Here is a 23864-nt window from a genome sequence, read left to right on the forward strand (position 1 = left end):
TTCTAGAGTTTTTATGCTAGCTCGCTAAAGAAAATACCTTTTCATATTTTCAGAAAATACCTTTTCATATTTTCAGTTTAAGTAAAGAGGGGGAACTTTCAACAGGTTGTTCTATACTCGGGTAGCAAAAAATTATTTTAGAACCTAGGTGTAATATTTATCTTAATAAATCTGCAAGTGCTTCTGCAGTGTTATTTCTGTGTTAAAATGTTTCCAACGCAACATTAAGTTTTGTTGTTTTTCTTTCAGATACTGATGAATACAGACCACCTGTTTGGAAATCTTACTGTAAGTATCTCAACAGATTATTTCTTTCCAAGTGGAGCTGAAAATGTTTCAGTTGGGTGTTTTAAAAGACTCATTTTTCTTTTCATTAGAATGTGAGTTTAAGAAGCATCAAGGGGTTCATTACTATTTAGAGATAGGGGCAGGTGTTTATCCTCAAGGACAAGTGAATGCAGATTATTTGGAGGAGTAGATTCTCTGCACTTTACTAATATAAGTGATCCCACTCCTGTGTAGTTCTGGCTTATACTGGTTTGGTTGCCTAGACCAAGGCTTACGTAAAGTGCATTCGTGCCTTAAAGTTGATATCATTTGCAAACTTTTAGGGTTCCTGTGCTCTGGTACCTTGCATCACTAGAGTTGAAACTTGAGCTGGTTAGAAAAACTCAAAATAAATAGTTTTCCCCCAGCATTTGCTGATGTAGTAAAATGAGAGCATTTGTTTGGCCTGGTGTCACAAATCACAAGCTGGTTTTTTGAAGCCCTGACTATAAGGGCCTCTTTTCCTATCAGTCTGCCCGCCTGAGTTCTGCAGCTCTTCGGCGTGCACGCCCTAGCTCAGAGGAAGCTGGCCTTGCAGGCTGCCGCAGGCAGATGTGCAGGGCAGTAGTCTGGGTGCGTTGCCCAGAGATCAGAGCACCGCTTCCTTGGGAATTTCACAACTTTCTGGTTTTCATCCCTAGTTTAAAAACAAAACAAAACAAACAAGCAAACAAAAAAATCCCAAACCAAGCACAAAACTCACAAAACAAAATAATAAAACAAAAACTAAGCCAAAAACCTTAAATTTTTAAATAATAAAAAAAAAAAATCATGTAAAGGAATGACCTGTTGTTTGGCAGTGCTGACGGACGTTCAGGAAGACTGAAGAGAACACATAAGTCAAATGGCAGCGTAGCAAAGCATCGTAGCTTCCCACAGCATCTCACCTCTAAATTCAAATTCTTTGTAGATAGAATAGCTAAAGTGTGAGACATTTTGAGACTCAAGGAACCACAGCAGGGACGAAGAATCTTCTGTTAAAAACAGATTTTGAAAGCAGAATGTTTGTGTGTTTAACACACTTAACAGTTTAGGGATGTCAAACCTACATTTACATTTTCTTTTGTATATACTCCCAAGGCTTGGCGTCTTCCAGCTGGCTAAAGGGATTTGCTGAAGCAACATTTCACATGATGAAAATGTTGCTCTCTAAAGGTTGGGGAGATTTAGCACCTGAGAAAATGTGGTTATTTCAAAGATTTCCATCCTGCAGTGGGAGATTCTTTACAGTCGGAGATTTTGGCTTGGTCTTAACGGCTTGGTGAAAACCCGGGTTAGAAAGTGAGTAAGTGTAAGAGAGCAGATTAAAATATTTTGGTCAGCTGAAGTATATATAGTAGAATTAAATAAGCACTAGAAAACCAGCTTTTCTATCACGTAGACCAGTATTCTGTTAATGGCTCACAGAAGTCAGTTGTTTCTGTTCTGTCCCTGCCGTTGCCAACCTGACGCATTCGAAAATCACAGTTAGGCCTTAAAACTCATAAATCAGCCTTCTTGTTTGGGTTTGGTTTCCAATTTTTGAGTTGTTAAAGTGGTCATGAGTTACATAGTCAAGATCTTCTATGCCATATGAGCATCAGATGACTTCTGTAAATGAGAACATGTCTCAAGAAATTTCAAAGCGCTTCGGCTGTAAGTAAATAGTCAGGTATTGTGAAATTTGTAGTAAAAATTATGGCAAAACTGCAAACACCTTCACAGTCTAGGAATGTCAGGGTCTCTTGCAATACATTTGTGTTAATTCAAGAAAATAGGCAACAAGTCTAAAAAAAGTGTGAAGACTTTTAATTTGTCCATATTGAGTGTTTTCTTCCATGGATGGCTTTGAACAGTTTTAATAACTGCCAACATATGCAATTGCTGTCATGTAATTGAGACGGCTGGGACCTTGGTCTGTTTGTGAATCTGGTGGCAAAGCCTGTCTGTGCCTTTTGAATCATCACTTATTATACCGGTAGCTTGTCCTATGCCAAGTCAGCCACTTAATATTAAAGAATTTGCACACAGAATGATTTGAGCAAGCTTTTTTTCTTGCAGCGGAAGGCTACAGGGTAAAACTGAGACACTTCGCTCCTTGGTATTAAACATAATTAGTCATGATTGCAATACTTCTTACTAAGGTCTGTGTATTTTGCTCCCAGTTGTAAGCATTAGCAGTGAATCACAGCTCTGTACCTTCTGTGAACTCTTGGAACACTGCCTCTTTCTTTGGTGTATTCCATGCCATAATCTATAACAGGAAGGTCCAATCTCTGCAATACCGAAGCTTTATTGGCATCTTGCCAGGAGCTGAAGGCTTGGGCACATGCAAACATGTGCATACCCGCACTTCTACACCATCGTGGTTCACCATGGTGAACCCTTCCCATGGATCTGAACTAAGCACATGGTCATGGGGTTTGATTGTATTTCTGTCTCATGACGGATGAAGAGGAATGTCTTCTTTGACTTCCCAGACAATACTTGTATCAAGGAAACTGGTGTTGAACAGTTTGAATTGCATACATCAATTACAGGAGGAGGAAGAGGCATCCTGTTTTGTAACTTAACTAGTCTACCTGCTGTGCTTCTGACTGGAAGAGAAGAGGAATTTCCTTCCAGAAAATCTTTTCAGCCTGGCTTGAATTAAGGTGTGAAACAGTTCTCAATTTTTTGCCAGTTTCTGCAGCGCGTGCTGATTGTGAGTCTCCACTGCTTTTCTGTGAAATTCAGAGAAATACGTATTTGCTCTGTGATTTATTTTTTTTTTCCTTTGAACTTGACTCTACAGTTCTCAGAATTAGATATAGACAGGGCCCACTGCCATCAAATATAACTTTTACAATAGAAGCTAGGGAATCTGTGTGCTGGGCAAATAGGAGGTCACAGTGTGCTTGAAATGAAAATTGCAGTTTTATATACTCATGTGCCATTTTTCATCACTTGCAAAAATCATTTTTGTGATACCAATACAGAATGGTAAGGATTGATTTTAGTAACATCAGGAAAAAACATTAGATTTCATGTTTGGAACAAAGGGAGGGATTTTTTTCCAGTTTGTCTTATGATTGCCATATCATCAGGCATCTTGCCATTTCCCCATTCTCATGTAACTTAGCACATAAATGTGGCATTTGTCAGCAGAAAGGACTTGTGATCAAATGAGTCAAACCTCATTGGGTAAATCAATGTATGGTCTTATTACCTGAAGAAGGTGACAGCACGTGCTATTAGACCTTGGTGTTAGTACTAATGATTGAAAGATAATTTAATTTTAAAAGATTACAATTCTAAATGTCCATTTTATCAGTTCTAGCATACTATTCAAATACTAACATAGTGTTGACAGCCTCATTTCAAAGGTGACTTGCAAACCAAACTCTTTTTGGGATAAAAGTTGACAGCCACTCCTTTGGTATCATATTAGAAAGTCCACACATTAGTACCATTACATTTACAACTGGCTTCTAAAATTTATCCTGGCTTGATGAGGCTTGTTTAAAAAAAAAAAAAGAAGAAAAAAGAAAAAAAAGGGAGGGGGTGAGGGGGAGAAGGTATAGTAAGTCTATGTCATAATTTGGGCCTTGACTGTTTTACCCTACTACTTAATTCCTAATGTCTTTATGTCGGCGAATTCAAAGGCCACTTTTTTCTTTGTTCAGAAAGGTCATCACTGAGCAGTGGCAAATGCAGAGGGTTTGATTCTGCGAAGTTCTGAATGATTCTTGTAAAGTCTTGACATATTTCAGGTGGCTGAGTGTGTGCTCAGCGTGGTTGGATGGGACTCCATCTGCTTACTGAAGAACGTCTGGCAGCAGCCTGATTTGACATATAATAAAATTTAATTTGCATTTATCATTATTCCTTTTTTGATCTGCTTGGTGGAAACTTCACTGGTCTTAACTCAGTGACTCCCTAGTACTCAATTAATTAATTGTAAAGATGATCAATAATCCCAGTTTGGCTAGCAACATTCTTTTTCTGACACTTGTAATTTTTGAGACCTTGATATGTGTATCCTCACATTAAATTTTGCAGAAAGTCGTCTTGTTTATTAAACAGTAAATTTTAATGTTAAAATGCCTAATTTGTACAATGATTCTGTATTAATAAGATTTTAACTTCTACCTTCTCTCAGTGTATCAGTTGCAACAGGAAGCTCCCCATCCTAGAAGGATAACTTGCACTCGTGAGGTGGGTATTACAAAGTTTTCTAGAGTCCAGTGATTTCAAGTCTGTACTTATTGTTGTCCAACCCAAACAATGGTTCCTTGGGAGACTTGGCAGTGTGATTAGAGTAAGTAGCCTTGGGGCCAGTAGTACCTGGAAATCCATTTGATCTAAAAATGGAATTTAAAAGCATTTTGAGTATGATGTGTATACCTAATAATCATTTACTGTTTTTTATTCTTAGATGAATAGAAACATTCATTTTCTCCTCCTTTTTGGGTCAGAAATTCACAGAAGCAAAAGCAGAGCAGTAGAGGGAAGCTACGTACCTGCATACACATCGCTGCTAGATGCGTGCAGTAAATCAACAGAAGGAAGACCAGAACCTCTCCTCATGCTGTTATTTGAGTTGTAGTACTTAAGACTCATGAATACTAGTAGCTAAGCTATGCAGACCCCCAGCTTTTAAGGATCCAGACAGGAACAATGGGATCCTATTGATATACAGTGATACAGAAGCACCTGCTCATGGGGACGGTTGTTGAGGCAGATCCCTGATCGCTAGTGCGCCCTGAGCTGCCGTCCAGCAGAGCAGCAGCTCCCCAGACCTGTGGTACTGGAGGGTTTAACTGATAGCAAACATCCATGCCATCAAGATTTTACTCATAACTGCATCTCTCTTGCTGCTTCAGTTAGGAACCTGGGAAACATTCATTTCCATTTCAAAAATGCTGAAATGTTAGGCTTGGCTTGTTAAGGAGTGTTACAAAACACAGCTCTTACTGAATAACCGCTGAGAGTTATTACATTGCTGCAATAAAAACTAAGCATTTTTATCATGTGCCAAGAGAAGGAAATTAATCTTTGAAATATGTTAGTCACTTTGACGTAGAATTAAAGACAGAGGGACATAACACTGTCAGGAACATTAATAGCTTACAGTGTAGATCACAGGGAGGGTTACTTTACGGAATTAAACAGGCATTTCTCTGTCATCTTTTCAAATGGCCAATTGTGATTCTATAAAGTAGTCTGTCAGTTTTTAAGATAAAAAGTAGAGATTTAATGGAAGTGAAATACTACATTTAGTGGAAACACTCTTGTTTTCCTTTGTTAATTTGATCTATTTGTATTTTTATAAAAGGTATAGCTATAGCTGATTGCACTTAAGCAAGACATAGCTGTAGAAAAGAAAAATACATGAATTTTACAAGAAGCATAGTAGCAAAAAAGTTTTGTTTTAACCAGTGTTTCTACTGTTAATGAGGGTCCAAACAAGGGGTATTCTGGTTAAAGTTGTTGTGCAGATATCTTATGTACCTCAGATAAAGTGGGATGGAGATTTGAAGGGAGAGATCTATAGAAGATAAGATGGGAGGTTTTTCATTTTTTTATTTGCATTAGTACAGTATTAGGAAGGTTCTCTGCGATTTTGTGTGTTCTCTATGATAGGGCTTTTCATTCTATTAATATACAAAATACCTAAAGTCTTGTAGGAACTTAGTCTTGTAATAGTGGCTTGTGATTGTACAGAGTGCTCACTTGGATAGGATGAAGTATTTTACTCCCTGCCTCCAATGGATTGTGTTGATTGTTGCTAAGTGCTGTTGAACAGCTGCTTTTTCCTTCCTCTCCTCAAAAGTATTTCACTGGTGGAAGAAGTGCTAGTACATGTGTAGGTATATGTATATATGCATATTGTAAAATGTATGAGGAATTTTTGGTAGCCTTCTGACACTGTTCATTGAGATCCTGACATTATGCCTGTACAATCACTGCAGTCTTATTTGCTGAGTCTTATTTCAGAGCCCTGCTATTGTTTACTCATGTAGTGACAGACTTAGTGTATGCTTATAAAGTTGTCTGGCTCTTGTGGTGCTGAGCGATGGTTCTTCAGTTTCTTCAGTAAGATGCTTTGAGAGCCTCAGTTGTGAATGTTTTAATACTTACAGAATTAGAACCTTAATTTTTCTATATACCTTTCGTTTGTTTTTTTAAAAAAAAAAACAACCACAAAAACCCACACAAACAAAAAGCAGACCACCCCCCCCACACCCCCCTCAAATAGAAATGTAAGGAGTGAGAAAGTACCAGCACAGTTAAGGAAATCTTACAGCAGATAACATAACGATAGTAACTGTTTTGCCTGTGGACTGCTTATGTACGCTGTAGTCAGGGAGAAACTGTAAATTGATAAAGGGGTCCGGCATATTCAATAAGATCTGTTGGCAATATATCCCATGCTAGTTTGACTGCAGAGAAGTGTTTCGAGGTCTTTTTGCTCCAGGTGATTAGAAGTCACAAGGAAATTTTATACTAAGTTCTCCTTCATGGTATTTCTTAGAATACTATTATCCTAGTCAGTCAAATAAGCAGAGGTATATATGGGTATTCACAGAATCACAGAATTTTCAGAGTTGGAAGGGCCCTCTAGAGATCATCTAGTCCAACTCCCCTGCTAAAGCAGGATTGCCCAGAGCACATTACTCAGGACTGCATCCAGGCGGGTTTTGAAAATCTCCAGAGAAGGGGACTCCACACCCTCCCTGGGCAGCCTGTGCCACTGCTCTGTCACCCGAACCGTAAAGAAGTTTTTCCGTGTGTTGGAACAGAACTTCCTATGTTCCAACTTGTGCCCATTGCCCCTCGTCCTGTCATTAGGAACCACCAAGAAGAGTCTGGCTCCATCCTCCTTCAACCCACCCTTTAGATATTTGTAAGCAATAATAAGGTCTCCCCTCAGTATCTGACAATTAAAAATGTCTCCTGCCTCTGGAGTGCTGGAAATTCTTCAGCTATTGATCAGATCCAGATTGCATTCTTTTTATAATAAAACAAGAGACCTACTCTTGTCAGCCAAATATAAAATAATCTGGGTGAAGCTTCTTTAAATCTGAATCACACTGACCACTATAATTTTCTCATCCATGTTATCACTGAATTTTAATGCTGTTAATTATAAAATTTTATTAGCTATTATATGTGCAGCAAATTGAAAAGTTGGACTGTTTTAGGGAGGAAAATTTGCTGTGGGTGGGTGGTGTCCTGCATGAACTAATGACCCAAGCTGTTTGGAGGGTATCTGAGCTTACTGCATCCCTATGTAGAAAGATCCTCCTGGCCTAATTCTATAAACAGGTAGTGTGTTAGAGTCAATGGGGGTTGGCCAAAGTTCCACAAGCAATTAAAACACTCTGCTAAGTCCTGTCATCACAGAAGAAAGAAATGCAACACATTAGTTTATATAATATCATATTTCTGTGAGTTTATTCCAAAACAAGATTATAACATATGAAAAACTTTCAGTAAGTGTAAAACTTTCCCTGTGCCAGAGGGAACAAAAATAGAAGAAAGACATTCTGTGTTTTAAAATACCTTCATCCCAGCCCTTGAACTGCCGAGTAAACCTGTGTCTGCACCATGAACATTGTTGTAGAAACTGAGAAATAAAATCTGCAGTTTTTGGAAACTAGTGAGAATTGAACTAAATAAGATAGAGCTATGAAAGAATCAGTCAGTTTGCAGGTATTTAGCTGCAGAACAGAGTATATTAAATATACATTTTCTCATTAAAGAATCCATTTACCAAAAAAAAGCTCTTTGAAGCTTATTTTTACCCAATAAAGGTAAAATTGAAAGAATACATTATCAGTGTGCATTTTCCTACTTCTGCGTTAATTTGTTATAATGCAGATAAGTGTTTTTCATTATAAGTATTGAACAATTTATGCAGCTGAGCCAGATTTGAAGTGAAAATACATTCAGCAAGCAATAACTTGTTTAACCTTTCTCTCTGGTCTCAGCCTCTTCTGCTAGTGTTGATCTTTGTGATCTGCTCTTTCTCAGCTGGGTTTCTATTAGTAGCCATGCGTGAGTCAGTGGGGAGCAGAATCTTTTCCTAAGTGGTTGAATTATTCAGCTGTATAAACAAATTCATAAATATTAGGACGAGAATTTTGGTCCAGAGAACATCAAAGAGGTCAGTAGGAGGAAAAAACACGTAATTTGATAAGGTATTACCACGTAAATTGCTCCTCTTGCCTTATTGTATTCCACTTGTTGACATAAGCAAGAATGACGATTAGGGGAAAAAGCACTTGTTAAAGAATAATTGGAAATCACACCACAAAAAAAAAACCCCACCTTTTATTTAAGGTGCAAAGGCACATGTTGTACAAGTGCTGATACTGAGAGGTGTATTCAGCAGAGTGACCTACTTAACATGAAATGCTTCTCAAATACAGAGAATTCAAGTTTCTGCTCTGTTACACCAGTTTCATATTAGAGCAACACACAGATCAGTGGAGTTGCACTGAGGTAAAAAGAGCATTGCATTCATCTGGGATTTTTCTATTGTGAAGGTGCAACAGAGCCAAAGTTTTCAACACTGTATGAGGTTCAGTTGTAAAGTTGACGGTTCCATTACATTTTAAGGGTGTTTGACTTCTGCATGAGGCTTACATCTAAATTGTAATGTTGTTTGTGCAATTAATATTGTATTACCTCCCTGGAATTTGCATTTGTTGTGCATATAATCTTTTATATGCATGTGCATGTGTGCATGCAGGCATATTTAGGACATCCTTGACTGCTATATGAAGGCACTCCATGATAAATTTTAAATAACTATGTACCCAAAAAATCAGACAAATGATGGAGATAATTAAAATCACGGGCCTTTTCCATCCTATTACAAGGCTTCATCCTAATTCAGTGCTAGTAGTTAACAAGCCTGTTAAACAGCATCTCTGTGTAGTCCTGTGAAAATGGCCTCTGTGAGTAGTCACGAAACATAGCATAGGCTGGGCATATATAACGTACATCCTCGTGAGAGCTGTTCTCAAAGGTGGCTTTATCTGTGTGATATTCACCCAGAATGACTTCCCAACTTTCACGGTAACAAAGCTCTTTTCCAAAGGAATGGATGCTGTAAGGCACTTGCCAGGTCTGCCCCATTTACCCGTTTGTAAACTTGGTTTCTCTGGCTTCACACCTCATTTTGAAAAAATGAGAAGCAAAGCAGTGGTGGATATCTCACTGACCTTTGTGTGTGTTGCAGGTATCATAATGAGACCTGAATCTTTCTCGTGGCCTCTGCATCAGCGCTAGACAAATAAGCACACTGAAAACAAATATCTCAATTATTTTTCTGTTTTTTCTAAGTTAAAAGAAATTTTTAAAACCCTGCCGGACACAGGCTAAACAAACAGCAATAGGAAATCTTTCCCATAAATAAAAAGCCCTGACAAGTCAAAAGACTTAGAATTCAGCTGATCTTCACTGGATACAGAGAAAATGAAGTAGCTAAGGCTGCCCTTTACTCATGCTCAATCCTACTTTGGTCCCAAAATACTACCAAATGAGAAAGAAACTCTGCAGAGGTTAATTACACTGTGTTTTCAGCTAACAGCTTTTGTTAAGATGACCGTTTTCTTGCTACTGCTTTGATTTTGTTTAAAAATGTATTTCCTTTCTTAGGTGGGTTTTAGTTCCAGTCCAGATGGATGTTTTGGTTTTGCCTCCTTACGGCTGAGTGAGTGTGAAAGTCAGGCTAATGAAGCTTCTGAACTGAACTGTTTTGGCTTTCAGTGCTCACGTGCAACTGGAGGAATCGTGGGTGCCTACATGTGCATATAGCTCAGCTAATTCTGAGTGAATTAGAAGGCCCCTGCTGAGCTCTGATGGATCTGCCTTAGAGTCTAAATGTACGCGTTTGATCTAGATGTCAAAACCCCCTAATATTATCATCAATTTAAAAAGGTATGAAAAAAACCACCAAAACACCAAAAACCAGGCAATAGAACTCAGTGAATTAGAGTTCCAGTCCTTCTGAATCTTATACAAGCAAACAGTGTTACACATCAGCATTTATACTGAAATTTTTGCGAGTTGGTAAAACTGATCGGTAGAGACTCAATGTTAACAGAAGTGATTATTTTCCTCTTTAACTCATCATCCACCAAGATGAACTACAAACTCCAATTGCCTGGAAGTCCAGTGGAGCTTTTCTCTGATGCTTTGCTCCAGTCATCTGCCAGGTCACATTTTCAATGTTTGCACAAGGAGTATAATATTATAATTTGTCTTAGGATTTGCAAGTATTCTGAGGATGCCTTGTCACGTTACTAATCCATTTCTGAAATGGACTGCTTTTGCCTATATAATTTTTCCCGTTGTGTCATATAAATTCACTGTGTTCACGGAGAGAAATATAAAATCTCAACAGACAGACTACAAAATCTTATTCATGACAGGATTCTTTTTTTAACAACTGCCTGACACTAATGTCTTGTCCTAAGGATTTTAGTTAGGAATTGTTGCAAGTTTCTGTAATAAGAACAATAAAATGTTTTCACTTTTTCTCCATTCATGTTGCTATCTTCCTATTGAAGAAATAGCCTACATTTAACAAAAAACACGTAAGACTTTTTTTCTTTTCTGAAATGATCCAGTCTCTTCAGGCCTTTTGAAAACAGTTATCACACCGGTCAACAATTATTTGCTGTTATGTAGGAAAAGGAAATCTTCTAGAACATTATAAATTTTTCCAGCAATGGAATGATTTTTCAAAAGTGATGAACCATCACAATAGCTTTTTATTTGTTGGGAATGTGGAAGAGTTGTTATTAGACTGTACACCAGGATGTATTTTTTGTTGGTTTGGACATCTGAAATCTTTATTTATACTCCACTGAGATAACTGGAGAGAAGTGCTAATTTTAATGGGCTTTTTTTTCTGAAAAGACGGAAAAAAGAAACTGAAATGGCAGTTTACTCTGAGTATTATGTGTTTTATTATAGCTGGATCGTTTTATACTCTTGTAGTTTGCATCCTATAACTGTTGAATTTTACTCCCCAAAGCGTTTCCTCCTTTAAATTAAGCGAGGAGGGATAATCTGGTGGTTTAGATTATTGAGCTGATTCCTGGGAGGTCTGCAGTTGCTCACTTGTCTATAAGCTGCCTGGACAATTGCAGATGAGTTCCTTCGTCTGAGATACTTGGCAGGCAAATTGTGTCTGACACCCTTGCATGTCATGTGCATTTACACTGTATGGTCTCTGGAGCACGGATGGGCTGGTGTTATGCAGCAGATCTGTTGTTGAGGTCTTTTAGGTAATGTTACAGATCACAGAGTTTAGTGAAGTCAAGAAGTGCAAGACTTGGGCACTTGATCATTTAATCTACCACTCGTCCTCACTCTGGGGGGATATGGTAGTGGCTTTATTTCTCGCAGCGGTGGCAACAGCAGCTCTATGATGGAAGGCAACTTGTAAATTTAAGAGTTTTATGGATGTTTCACTGTATTGCTGCACGTAACAATGTAGTACACTTAAACCCATGAAATGAATGTTTTGTTTCCCCTTTTTGGCAGTTTGTACAAGCAATACCATGCCATCAGTTTGTATTAGCAGAGCCCTGAAGATAACGTGATTCAGGTGGCTCATCATTTCTCACTCTGTTTTAAGCCATTCAGAAGCGCAGTATTTCCCAAAGGTCTACCTTTGCTTGCCCTATATTCCACCCACAGGGAAAATGCTGTGATAGCAGGTGATTTTTGTCTGTACTTTCACATTATGTCCCTTTCTATTTTTAATACTACATTATGGGCAGTATGCTTACTGTATGGGTTCACTTGTTATGACCATTACAATTTCTGTTGTTCCTTCTAGGTGGAGAACAGACCCAAATATTATGGAAGAGAGTAAGTAACATACATCTCTGAAAGTACTTTATCTGGACCTGTTGGTTGATCATAGTTACAGAAAAGGTTGCAAGTGTTTGCTCTGGGCCCTTTGTTTCTTCTGTGTGTTTTACAGCAGTGTGTCTTGCTCACCATCAGATTATCATTGCAGTACCATCACTTTCATCTGCCTAAAATTACAGCTGCGTTTTCTGATGGGTATGGATTTCATTGAGTGCTACCTTAAGTGAGAAAAACATATGTTTCTGTACTTTCAAAGGTTTCTTTTTACCCCCACCTCTAGCTGGCTTTTGCGAAAGATGTTTGTGTGCAGGAAAAGAAAAGATTGGGATCACAAATGCATTATAAGTGTACAGTATATATGTGTCTTCTATTTCAGACCGCTAAGGCAAAGATGGTTAGATTTAGTGTGGGGAAAAAAAGCAGATCTCGTTTGTGTTTATTTTGGTAAAAGATATGTAGTATTGCTAGGTTATTACACCAGCAACTACTGAGATTATATGCAATCCCCAAGATTTTAGCAAATTGCCATGATATCCCTGAATGCTGCTACAAAATGTTGTATTGCATGCCACTGGTACAAAACATATGAACCCAGCAGGAGAAAATGGATTTATTTCTACATATTAAATTGGTAGATGCAGATTTAAAAAGCAATATACTTGTTTCATAGAAGCCTTTCTAAACCATTTAAAGTGACTTCAAATGCAGGCAGAAAGGGAGATTAATTTAAGCTGTAGATTCCTGCAAATCAGTCATTTTTATGTTTGTTTCTTTTTTAATTACTGTGGTTGGTGTTTTTTAAAGAAGAGGAAAAGGGGATTTAAAAGTGAAAAGGCGTGTGTTTCAAAAAGTCTTTGTTCCTTAGATTCCATGGGATGATCTCAAGGGAGGAAGCTGACCAATTATTAAGTGTTGCAGAGGGAAGCTATCTCATTCGTGAAAGCCAACGGCAACCTGGAACCTACACTTTGGCATTAAGGTTGGTAATTAATATTTCATTTTTAAATTTATAAAATATTCAAAAGATTGTACTGCGTTGTTGACCTTAGTGCTTAAACTTCCTTGTGATTGTTTTAATTTTTTTAAAAAATCATGGTCAGCATTTAATGAACTGGTACTTTTTTGCCCTAGTTACAGATTTGGTGTCTTTAACCTTCCCTAACCCTTTCTGAAGTGCTAACATTCCTTATTGTTTGCACCATCAGGATAACAGCAATTGTATTTTTGCTGGTGGTGCTTCGTTTTGTTCTTCTCCTGCTATGTTACAGATGTGACCGATGTAGACACTGGGAGAGCAGGCAGTCAAGAAATAAAAGGCATCTTAGGAGTTCACGTGACTAGTCTACTGTGTGGGTTACTTACTAGCTAGCTAGCTGTTGCTGAAGAGCAGTTAATTCTGTCTAGTCCCTCTGTGGGATGGCCAATAAATCAGGAGGGTGTTTTGTCTGAACACCTGTTAGCCAACAATGTTTGCAGATCTCTTTCCTCGCTCTGTGAAATTCTGGCAAGTGGATCAGATATAAATAAAAAAAATAAAATAAAAACTGAAATAAAAAATAACTTAAATACTTGCAAGTTTTAAATAGTTTAATTACTTAGAGGGTAATGGAGGTTATTTTGGCCTGGGCTTTACACCTAACTACTCAGATGGGAGATGGTGATTTTCAGCAATTTTTAAATCTAAGTGTGACAGAAAAACATTGAAGGAGAAGATGCAGTCACTGAAAATTTTATATGGGTAAAATAGGTTTATGATTAAAATAAGAAGATATTGAAATAATAGATTGTGATTAATTAGTTTTCTTTTTTGGGGAGGGGGGGAAAGGTATATTTTACTGAGATATTTGTTTCTCTAGTAATAAGATTCCAAACAGAAACGTCATTGACGTTTACACTGGTTAGCATTAACAGTTTAAATAAATTGGTGTTGCTTATTAGGGTCTAATACTCCATTTCATCTACTTCTGCTCTTGCAATATTCATTTAAAGCTGAAAGGAAAACAGTTGTCATAACACCTGGCTTGAAGACAGAACTCCTGCCCTTTGCTTCTAGCGGTGCAGAAGGCACAGGTCTGTGAACAATGAAGCTGCTGAGCATCTTGCAGGATGTGTTGATATATCTTTGTTTTACAAATGCTCCTCCAGTCCAGCAAGTCAAAAGATGGGTCTTTTCTAGGTTTGCTGGTTTCTCTTTCAAACTGGAAAACCTCTTTGAAAGCAATAAAATCTGGTTTTATACCCATTAGAAAGGAGAACAGATAGCTATTGGTGATCAGTTTGGGAGAGTTTCAAATGATAGCAAAGCTGTTATTGATTTATTTTGAGGAAATTCAGCATTTAGCAAAGCACCTCAGAATCTGAAACCGGAGCATGTTACAGCCATTCATCACGTTTAAGCACCAACTGCATGACTTGTATATTAGGGGCAGTGATCTAGGTGGCTGCTTTCCATCCCACAGCAAGTAATGCTGTGTTTTCTTGCTGTTGGCCTTTTAAGTATACAAATGAGGGTCTTTGCTCTCATACCTTAGGTGAAAGTTCTCTGTGAACTGCAGCGCTGTGTCTTCCACACATGGGAATTTTACCACTAGGATTTCTTTTTCTGTCTACTAGGAGTATAACAAGAGTTTGCGTTTCCATTGACAGGAGGAAGAGTTTTGCTCAGTTTCTGTTTTTCCTCTCCCTGGAATTATATATGCAGAGTATACCCATTAGTCAATATTCAATAGTGTGTTGCTGACATTGTATCATCTCTTAAAGACTAGGTAATTTCTGCAGTCTGTCTGTTCATCGTGACTGTGAGAAGTTTGCTTTGATTGCTGCGATGAATTTATGTAATTTTACTTGTAATTTATAGCATTTTTTGAGACCGTCATTTGTGTTTGTGTCGCTACACTGCCAGACAGCAAAGGTAGCTCTGTCTGCAGCTTAGAAAATCCCAGTAGGAATTTCAAAATGTCATCTCCATGGCCAGAAACAGAGCTTGTCAGTAGGGTGGTACGTGTGGGCAAATCCTTTCCAAGTTCGATGGAAGACTTTTGATTGACTTCAGGGTCTCCGATTTCACCCTTTCTTTGCTAGCTGTGTGAATCAATGTGATCTTTTCATACTAGGCTTAAATGCCACTCTCATCAAGCAGTCATGTTAATTTTAAGATCACTTCTGTATGGTTTTTGCTTTTCCTTCTTTACCTTTGTTTTGCCCTTTAGAAGGTGTTGGGGAAAAGAAAACTTTATATAAAACTTTTAGCTTTATATAAAGAAACAGACACAGAACAGGTTTCATAGCGTTTTACAAAGTTAACCCAGCAATGCTGGAGAGGTGCTGTAATCCTGCAATAAATAACATAGTGGCAATACATAAAGTGGAATATTCATGTTTTCCGATTGTTTTTCAGGGATGCTTTGGAAAATGAATGGAAAATATTGAGTAAAATTTAGATGCTTGAAGGTACCCCTTGCCTCTTGACGTAAATATTTGGTTCCCTCTGTATTTCTGTGTATCTACTCAATCTATCTCTCACTTTATACGTTTGTTGCCTGGCTTGTCTGTCTTTGACAGTCTGTCAGTTGTGATTAGGACAAATTCGAAACTACCTGTGAAGTGCGACTGCATCATAAAATCCCAGTTCGTCGAGACCTAAGTGTCTTGTGGAAACATTGGTTAGGATCAGCTGCTGTTGAGACTGAGACAGTTGTTTCCTGGCTTGTAGTTACTGGTTCTTCTGCTGGGGGGCAGGCAGTTCAGTAATAATAGATGCTCAGCACACTCGGCTCTGGCAGATGTCTTCTTCCTGTGTTTGTGTCAGCGTGCCTGGGAATCCTGAAAAACCCCGTGCACCCAATCGTGAAGAGCAGCTTAGTGAAACAGGATCATAACCCTTTTTGTGGCAAGGTATGATGTCTCTGTAATGAAATATTTCCAGTCTTCATTTCTGCAATGGAAAAAACAAGCTTATCGTGTTTTGTCCTGAGGACGCAAACCAGCCAACTCCTCAAATCATCATGGAACAATTTGAATGCTACATTTGATTCCACCGGCTATTGTAGCTGATGTCTAAAATCTCAATGGTATGTTCATACCAGCCATTGGTGAAGTTCTTTTGGAATTTAGTTCCAATTTTAGTTCCATTTTGTCAGATATTTTGGTTTGGTGTTACTAAATTAAGGGAAGGCTCTGCGTCCTCGGAATTCAAAAAGGAAGATATCCTGCTGTTTCATTTATTTATTTTATATTACAGTTTATTTAATCAACTTCAACATCAGGTATCTGCTGTGTTGGTAAAGTTTCTAACATAGTTAAATTGGAAGTTAGAAAAAACGCTAAAAAAAACCCTTTGGCTACAAAGCAAGCTGGGTGAGAGACAAAGGTAGAACTCCGAATCCTTACTATTACTGCCCAAACATTGTATTTGTGAATTTATCATCCTCTATGCCGCAAATCTGATTGAGATTAATGAACCCTAGCTCAATTTTTTTAAAGTGAGTATTTGTCTTCTTCTGGAATTATTGAAGAAGATCACCTCACAGAAGGCTATATTATAGAAACTTTGTAAAGTGAGTATTTATCTTCTTCTGGAATTATTAAAGATAACCTCACAGAGGGCTATGTTATAGGGGAACAACAATGACATTCTCTCTTGTTCTGTCTCCGTCCTCATTGCTTGTTCCGTTCCAGACTGTACTTATAGTGGGCACCTTCCAGAGATGCTCAGATTGTCTTTGCTCTGTAATGAAGATTTCCACTTGTTAAACAACTTAATCTTTCTAGAAGATAAAGAATAAACTGTTAACACCACAAATTGTAACTCCTTTGTAGGCAGACAGAATTCACAGTTATAAAAACATGTTTTTGTGAAATCTGGAACAGATTGGACAATCACACTAAGCTACAGCCTTCAGCTACAGCCAAAATGCACAGAATGCAAATGCAGTTGGTGCATGAAGGTTCTTTTATGCACCATTCTACTCCTAACACAATTCTTCTGCATCTCACTTCTTTTTAAGTTACTCTAAGGGACACCTTAAGTCATCATAAAATGAGCAGATCTGGGGAGAGATCTGGGTAATTGTTTGCAGAGAGTTTCTCCCCAGTTATATGTCTCTGTTACTGTATTAGCAGGTTCTCTGTCTGTGAACGCACTGGGTCAGATAAAAGGACCGGTTCGTAGTCCAGTCCAGTATCCACTCTTCGGTAGCTATTAATAGCAGACATTGAAAGAAAAGTGTAAGAACAAGATGAACACGTAGTAGTAGTTCTCTGGTGTGCTCTCCCAGCCTCTGAAAATTTGCTGTTCACTGGCTTCTGAGCAGAATTGTTATCTTTGCTACTTTTTCACACTTTTGATGGAGCGATTTTTGACTTTTGTCTAGTGGCTTTCTGAGCACATTTTTGAACCTTCATAGACTTTGCTGTCTGCAACTGTAGCATGAGTTCCGTGCCTTAACTAGGTTTTATGGGAAGCAGCATCCCTTTTTTTGAAGATTACATCTTAACATTTTATTGGAAGATCCCTAGTTTTTGTATTATGAGAAACAGTGAACAGTTGAGCTCCATTTACCATTTCCATGCCATTCGTGTCCCCCTTACTGTTCTCTTTACAGGTCACTGAATCCTAGGCTATACATTCAGGTTTTGTAGTGAAGCTGTTCCATACCCTTCATTGTCTCTGTCATCTTTCTCTGTGCCTTTCTGTTACTCTTTAATGGTCTTCTGGAGATGAGGGGACCAGGACTGCACATCCTGTTCAAGATGAAGTGGGCCATGAAGTTTTCTTTCTTTGTTCTCTAAACCTTTCTATGTGAATCTTTGACCACTGTGGAGCATTAGGCTGTGATGCTTTTATAGAACTAACTTTAGTATGTCTAAAGATCTTATTCCTGAGCTGCAATAGCTACAGGCATAGCCTAGCACCTATTAAATGACTAAATATAGGACAGGATAAATAATGGCTTTTGCAGGCTTAACCAAGGCAGTCAGATATTCTTAGTGCACTGTGGTGGAATAGTTAACTGAGTTCAAAGTGAAGATTTTGAATATTTCTTCTTCTTTAATAAGGTAGAAAAAGTAATTCTTACCTAAAAAAACTTCTCAGTTATTAAGGTTGCCGGTGAGTTACAGTAAAATCTGCTTTCCACTTATATAAGAAGCTGCATTTTGATCATCTTCTGATGAGCTATTTTTGTCTACATTCATCCATTATTGTGCAATTAATTGGCATCATGACTTTTTTTAAGACTGACTGCCTTTTAAATCTAAATTTGAAACAAAAGCGGTTTTGTTTTCAGAAAACAAATTTCTCAGAATTTGTAACAGAGGCAGAAGTAAGGTTTTAGGAAAAAAGGAAGCAATAACTTAAATGTTTTTTAAGTGTGTGAGTTTGGCTAAATACTCAGAGCTGTCCTTCAAATAAAATTGATGTTCAGAGTCTAAGAAGGCCTGTGAAATTGTATCAGTTCAGATAGCAGATAAAAGAGAATGAAGCATGAACACAAATGAGAGCAGCAAATCAGCACCGTACTATATTTAATGCCTGTACTTAATCATGGATGTGGTTTCTCAAAGCTTATTAAAAAAAAAAAAGAAGAGAACAGCAGAATTCACCAATGTTTACTAATTAATTAATCACAGAATGCTACTGAATATTATTTTGCAACCCTGAGGATTAAAAAAAATTACAAGAGAAAATTATTGTAGGTATATATGTATGTCCATACATATCAGCAAGTCTCCATGACAATAAAAATACATAAAATACATTGTAATGTTAATTAGAGGTTCCAAACAGATGAAAAGAACTGAAAATTCCTAATTAACTCCTGGAGGTATTAGATCTGCTTTTAAATTTGGCAAAAGACTAGTACAGTGCTTAATGCTGGGACCTGCAAATGACAGTAACAATAAGACATGGTTCGCAATGTAGCCTTTTGTGGTTGAGAGCTTGTTTAATAATTAGGATGAGGATAAAGAGGAAATGGGTAGAGATTGTACTAGTGGTAGGCGTTGAAGTGTGATGGTACTACGTGTTCTTTTGAGCAGATATCTGCTGTAGCACGTTTAGTTGGTTACCATGGTTTCCCTTCCTGCAAATTCTATTGTTGTGATACTGAGAATGAATCGAAATAAGGTTCTGCAGCATGATTAAAAAAAAAAAAAAAGGTAATAATGTTAGCTGTGATTGAGTCATGTTTTCTTTATGTTTGTGGGTTAGGGCACGTTCAAGATTATGTGGCATCAGAAGAGAATTCTTGAGGTGAAATAAATGTCAAAGATTAGTAACCCTTAGTTTTTTCGACCAACTGCATGTATTGTGCAAGAAATTGATACATATGTTCCCTCTCCCTAAATTATGAAATTGCGTTAAGAAACTAGCCGCTGATATTTTAAAAAGAGACATAATTGGCAGGCTATTAGAGCATAACACTGAAAATGAACCTTTTTAATTTCAGAGGACAATTGCTTTGGTAGCCAAATACTGTTCATTTTCAGTGGGCTCTTTTAGGACACATGTGTAGTGCTATTCCAGAACATACATTGATTGCCCTGGGATTACTTACACATGTGAAATCCAACATCTGCAAAAGGCTTCTTGAATTCAGAGGTTGAAACTGTGCATCTGCATTCTGCTGGAAAGCCTAGTTGTACAGGCTGGCATGTGGGAGAGGAATTGGGGAAAGAAGAATTGTTTGAAACAACTTTCTATGTGATAATAGCTGAACGATGTGGGTTTTTTTTTTTTATGATTATGGTAAAATTTGGTCATACTTCATCCCGAATGCACAGCTGATCCCTAAGTAGTCAGAGGGAGCCCAGCAAAATAGTAGGTGGCTGCATCTCTTCACTTTACCTTGGTAACAGTATTGTGACATCGTGTTAGTCGGTAGGAAAAAATTGTAAAGACCATTTTAAAGACTAAACATTGTGTATCTTTCTACCTGTGTGTTTTTTACCTGATCTGCAGCTCTATGTCAGGCACTGATCGGCAGTAGCAAGGGCTGAATTCAGTTCCTAGAAACCTTTCTGAAATATTTACACGATATTCCTTGGTTGTCAGCTGAGTAACCTGGGAAACTATGCATACATATGTGTATACAGACACATGCATGCACCACCTTTAAAGCTTACCTGGATTAAGTAGAATTGCTCCAAAATGTGATCAAACATACCTGTGGGATAAATATGTTTCAGCCTGACCCATTTTGATCAGTTTTCTTTATTCTGCATGAAATGGCAAAAGAGTTCTCCTTCCTCTGTGGTTGGCTGAAGCTCTCGGGGAGGGACTCTTCCTTCTCCTGCAGGCTTAGCCTGTCACACTTCCCTAGGTGCAGAATTCAGGTGAGTTTCAAAAATTGGCCACTCAGGTATCTGCAGCTTATTTTAGATGAAAGAAACAGTTCATGCTTAAAGCTGTTTTAATAGGCTAACACAACAGGTATGCCAGCTAATATGCTGGGCTTTTTTTTTTTTTTTTTTTCTTCTGAAGAGCAAAATATTTCTTTTATGAAGGCTTAAAATCTGCTCAAACTAAAACTGTCATTCTCTTGGCTGGGTACATCACACAAGCTAGTGCTAGCCCTGGGGGAAAGTGTGCTGATAAATTTTGGAGCTTGCTTTTCAGCTCTAAAGTAAAACAATTGGACCTTCCAATGATCTTCCATGTAGAAGAAGTTTATTTTCCTATATAAAATTTCATACTAAATAATATACTCTGTTACTTTGTCAATAATGCAGAAGCTTCAGCTACCAGTAAACAGCATAGGTGTCCTGTATGTCATCTGCCTTATGTAAGTGCACCTGGGTACTACTGACATGGCTCCGCTTAAGTACTTAGAATAATAATAAATAGCTACTAACCTTAATGAGTAATTAACTGGCTACCTAGGCCCTCCCACAGACTAGAATGCATTTTTCCTTATGGTTCACGTCTCCTCGCTGTGTTCCTGTTCTCCTTCCCTCCTCTTCCCATCTGTTGTTGTTGTCAGCTCTGTTTTCTTTTGGCTAGAGTGTCTAATTTATCTTTGGCAATTCAGTTTGCTGCAGTCTTTCTCCTGCTCGTGTAAGTTCAACACTTCTCAGAGGAATATTCTCTGCTATGGTGGTGGTGTGAACTTTTTGGTAACTTGTCCAAGAGCTGCCTGTGCTCAGTGCGTATAGCTCATGTTCATTTTATGCCGTGTCCTTCACCTCTGACTATAGTTCCTGCTGTGCCACAAGGATCTACTGTAATCTGGTGCACAGCAGAGGCATTGGGTTTGTGGTGAGGCACTGTGGTGGAGTGCAGAAAATCTGGGTTCACTTCTTGTCTTCACATATGACTTGGCTTAAGGCTTTTAAGTTTTCCATGCCTCTTTTCTCCATTAGAGAGGATATTTTCGTTCCCATATTGTCTCATGTGCCTGTTCAGTACAAAAGTCTAAGATCTCTTTAAAATGACCCAGACAAACTGAAAGTTGTACCCCATCTGTCAGACTACTCCCAGTCACAGGTCCTGAGCAGGAGCTCTGTGTTGTACTGTGCTATTTTTACAGTGTATAATGTCACCTGGTTTGAAGCTTTTAGGCACTGTTGGAGCTGAAGTAGTAAAAAGTCAAGTTATAATGCAATCAGTTGGTAATTGAATTGTGTATATGTGTACCTAGCATATATTGCTCTCTCCTCTTCTCCCCTGTCAAAAGGATACATATCTTTTCTGTCTTCTGCAGGTTCTACCAGAATGCCTTTTTGCTCTATTGCTTTCAAAAAATGCTAGTTAGAAATGTATCTTCAAGTTAGTGCTTTTGGTTGGCCTCTTCTTTTGTATGCTTTTGAAAGACGTATTTATAAATCTTTGTGTTTGGAGAAACAACTTTTTTCCTGTACTTCATCAATAACAAAAAAGTCCTTCAGCTGTAGATACTATGGATGCTTTATAAATAGATTTCAAAATAACACACAATAGCCTCATACCGTTGTTTAATCTCATAATTGTTTTCATCAAAACATTTATGAATTATTCAAACAGTAAAACAACCGACAGCAATAAATGTTATCTGGCCCAGTTTTCCTCTTCCTTCTCCCTCTTTTATAGCTGATGTAGCTCAGCTGAGTTAAGTATAGTTCCTCCTGATTTGATGGATGCTAGGAAGAAAATCAAGTTAACTTTTTTTTTTCTTTTACGACTTGAGATGAGTAAATGAACTCTAATAGTTTCAGTAATAAATTGACATCTGTCCCACCTACTGCTGCACTTGCACAAAGGAAGAAATTGTATTCTAGAAAAACAGAATATAATAATAGAAAAGCTATTGATCTTTATTGATCAGCTGGTAGTAGCTCCCAAAATTATAACTGTGCATATTGCATGTGCAGGAACCATTTTGTTTTGCATTATTATGCTTGTTTATTGTTAAGCAATGCAGGTTTGAGGAAAGACTGTTTTAGAGAGCAGGATGAGTATGCTGCTGATTCTTGCTGTTAGTGAAAAAGTGGCGAGTCATTCCTAGAAGATCAGAAGTAGAATGCATTGGGAAAACAACTTAAGTAAGTACCAAATTGTGTAATAGCTTTAAGTAAGTTAAGTAAACCTGCATTGTAAGGTTGGGATTAACAGTGGTTTAAGGCAAATCAGATTTGACAAAATCTCTCTGGAACAGAAATCTTACTGTAGTTGTTTTTAATCTAAGGGAAACTTTAAACTTTTTTTTTTTTAAATAAAAACTTTGAGACCTTGACCAACAACCTGTAGAGTGTACAGTAAGAAAACAAACCAAACCAGGAACAACAACAAAAACAGTGTTTCCCACTCTGTTCTCCAGAAGCCCTTTTTGCACTTGCAAAGCTGTTTTATGATAAAGACATTTCTTTGAGTTTTCACTTGATGTCTTCCACTTGGGTTTCGTTGATATACTGAATTGAAATCTGCCTATTGTCTTAGTAAGATAAATTAAAGGCAAGTTGGTTTTAGCATGAGAAATCCTGCAGAAGCAAAAAAGAAATGTGACGGTCATGAGTAACTTAAACCCTTGTAGGAAAAGCTGCTTTAAGTTAAACAAAACTTAACATGTTTGAGCATTATGCTATGGCAGTTCTCTCTCCATAGTATGCATGATTGCAGTGGAATTTCCGTGACAGATCTGATGTTGTTGTTCTTCTAAATTTACCAGAAGAACAATGTCTCGTATGACCAAAAATGAACACGTTACACATAGGCAGAGTAAAACGCGCACACACATTTTGAAGTTTGCTGAGCAGACATTGGTGAGGGTTGATACCTTAGTTTAGAAGAATTAAAACACAGTTCTGCTTTAAAGTAATATGAAATCTCTCAGTAGCATGAAGTCACACTGTAAAATTAACTCTTGGAAAACATTTCTTCAAAATGTTTGGTAAAGAAACATAACTATTTTCTTAATATTAAAATGTGAAAGTTAAAAAAAATTCCTGCTAATAACATTTCCAGAAGGTATGTTGACATAGGTTTCCAAATACTGCTTTCATTTAAAGAGAAGATATCAGGCTTTTACTACTTTCCCATGTGTGTATGGACTTCAAATGTGTCATAGTGACTAACCACAGTGAGTCTTTTCCCAGGAAGCACAGAGGTTTCATCGGGTAGAGAAAGCAGTAAAACTTTGCCCAAAACATTGGTATTGATTCTGATTCAATCATCAAATCAATTAAATATTTTTATTTATATATAT

At 37.7% G+C, this 23864-nt stretch overlaps 1 protein-coding gene across 1 annotated transcript in view; it reads left to right on the plus strand.

Annotated features, from left to right (window-relative positions):
• Positions 1–235: 235 nt before the first annotated feature.
• The window catches only part of CHN1 (chimerin 1), an 82944-nt gene continuing 59315 nt past the window's right edge, over positions 236–23864 (plus strand). Inside the window, exons 1-4 of the mRNA XM_009894533.1 lie at positions 236–288; positions 4448–4503; positions 12152–12183; positions 13052–13165. Coding sequence (XP_009892835.1) covers positions 13062–13165 — 104 coding nt within the window. The 5' untranslated portion in view covers positions 236–288; positions 4448–4503; positions 12152–12183; positions 13052–13061. The remainder of the gene's footprint in view (positions 289–4447; positions 4504–12151; positions 12184–13051; positions 13166–23864) is intronic.

The sequence above is a fragment of the Charadrius vociferus genome, unplaced genomic scaffold (genome assembly GCF_000708025.1).
Source record: "Charadrius vociferus isolate BGI_N301 unplaced genomic scaffold, ASM70802v2 scaffold161, whole genome shotgun sequence".
Lineage (NCBI taxonomy): Eukaryota > Metazoa > Chordata > Aves > Charadriiformes > Charadriidae > Charadrius > Charadrius vociferus.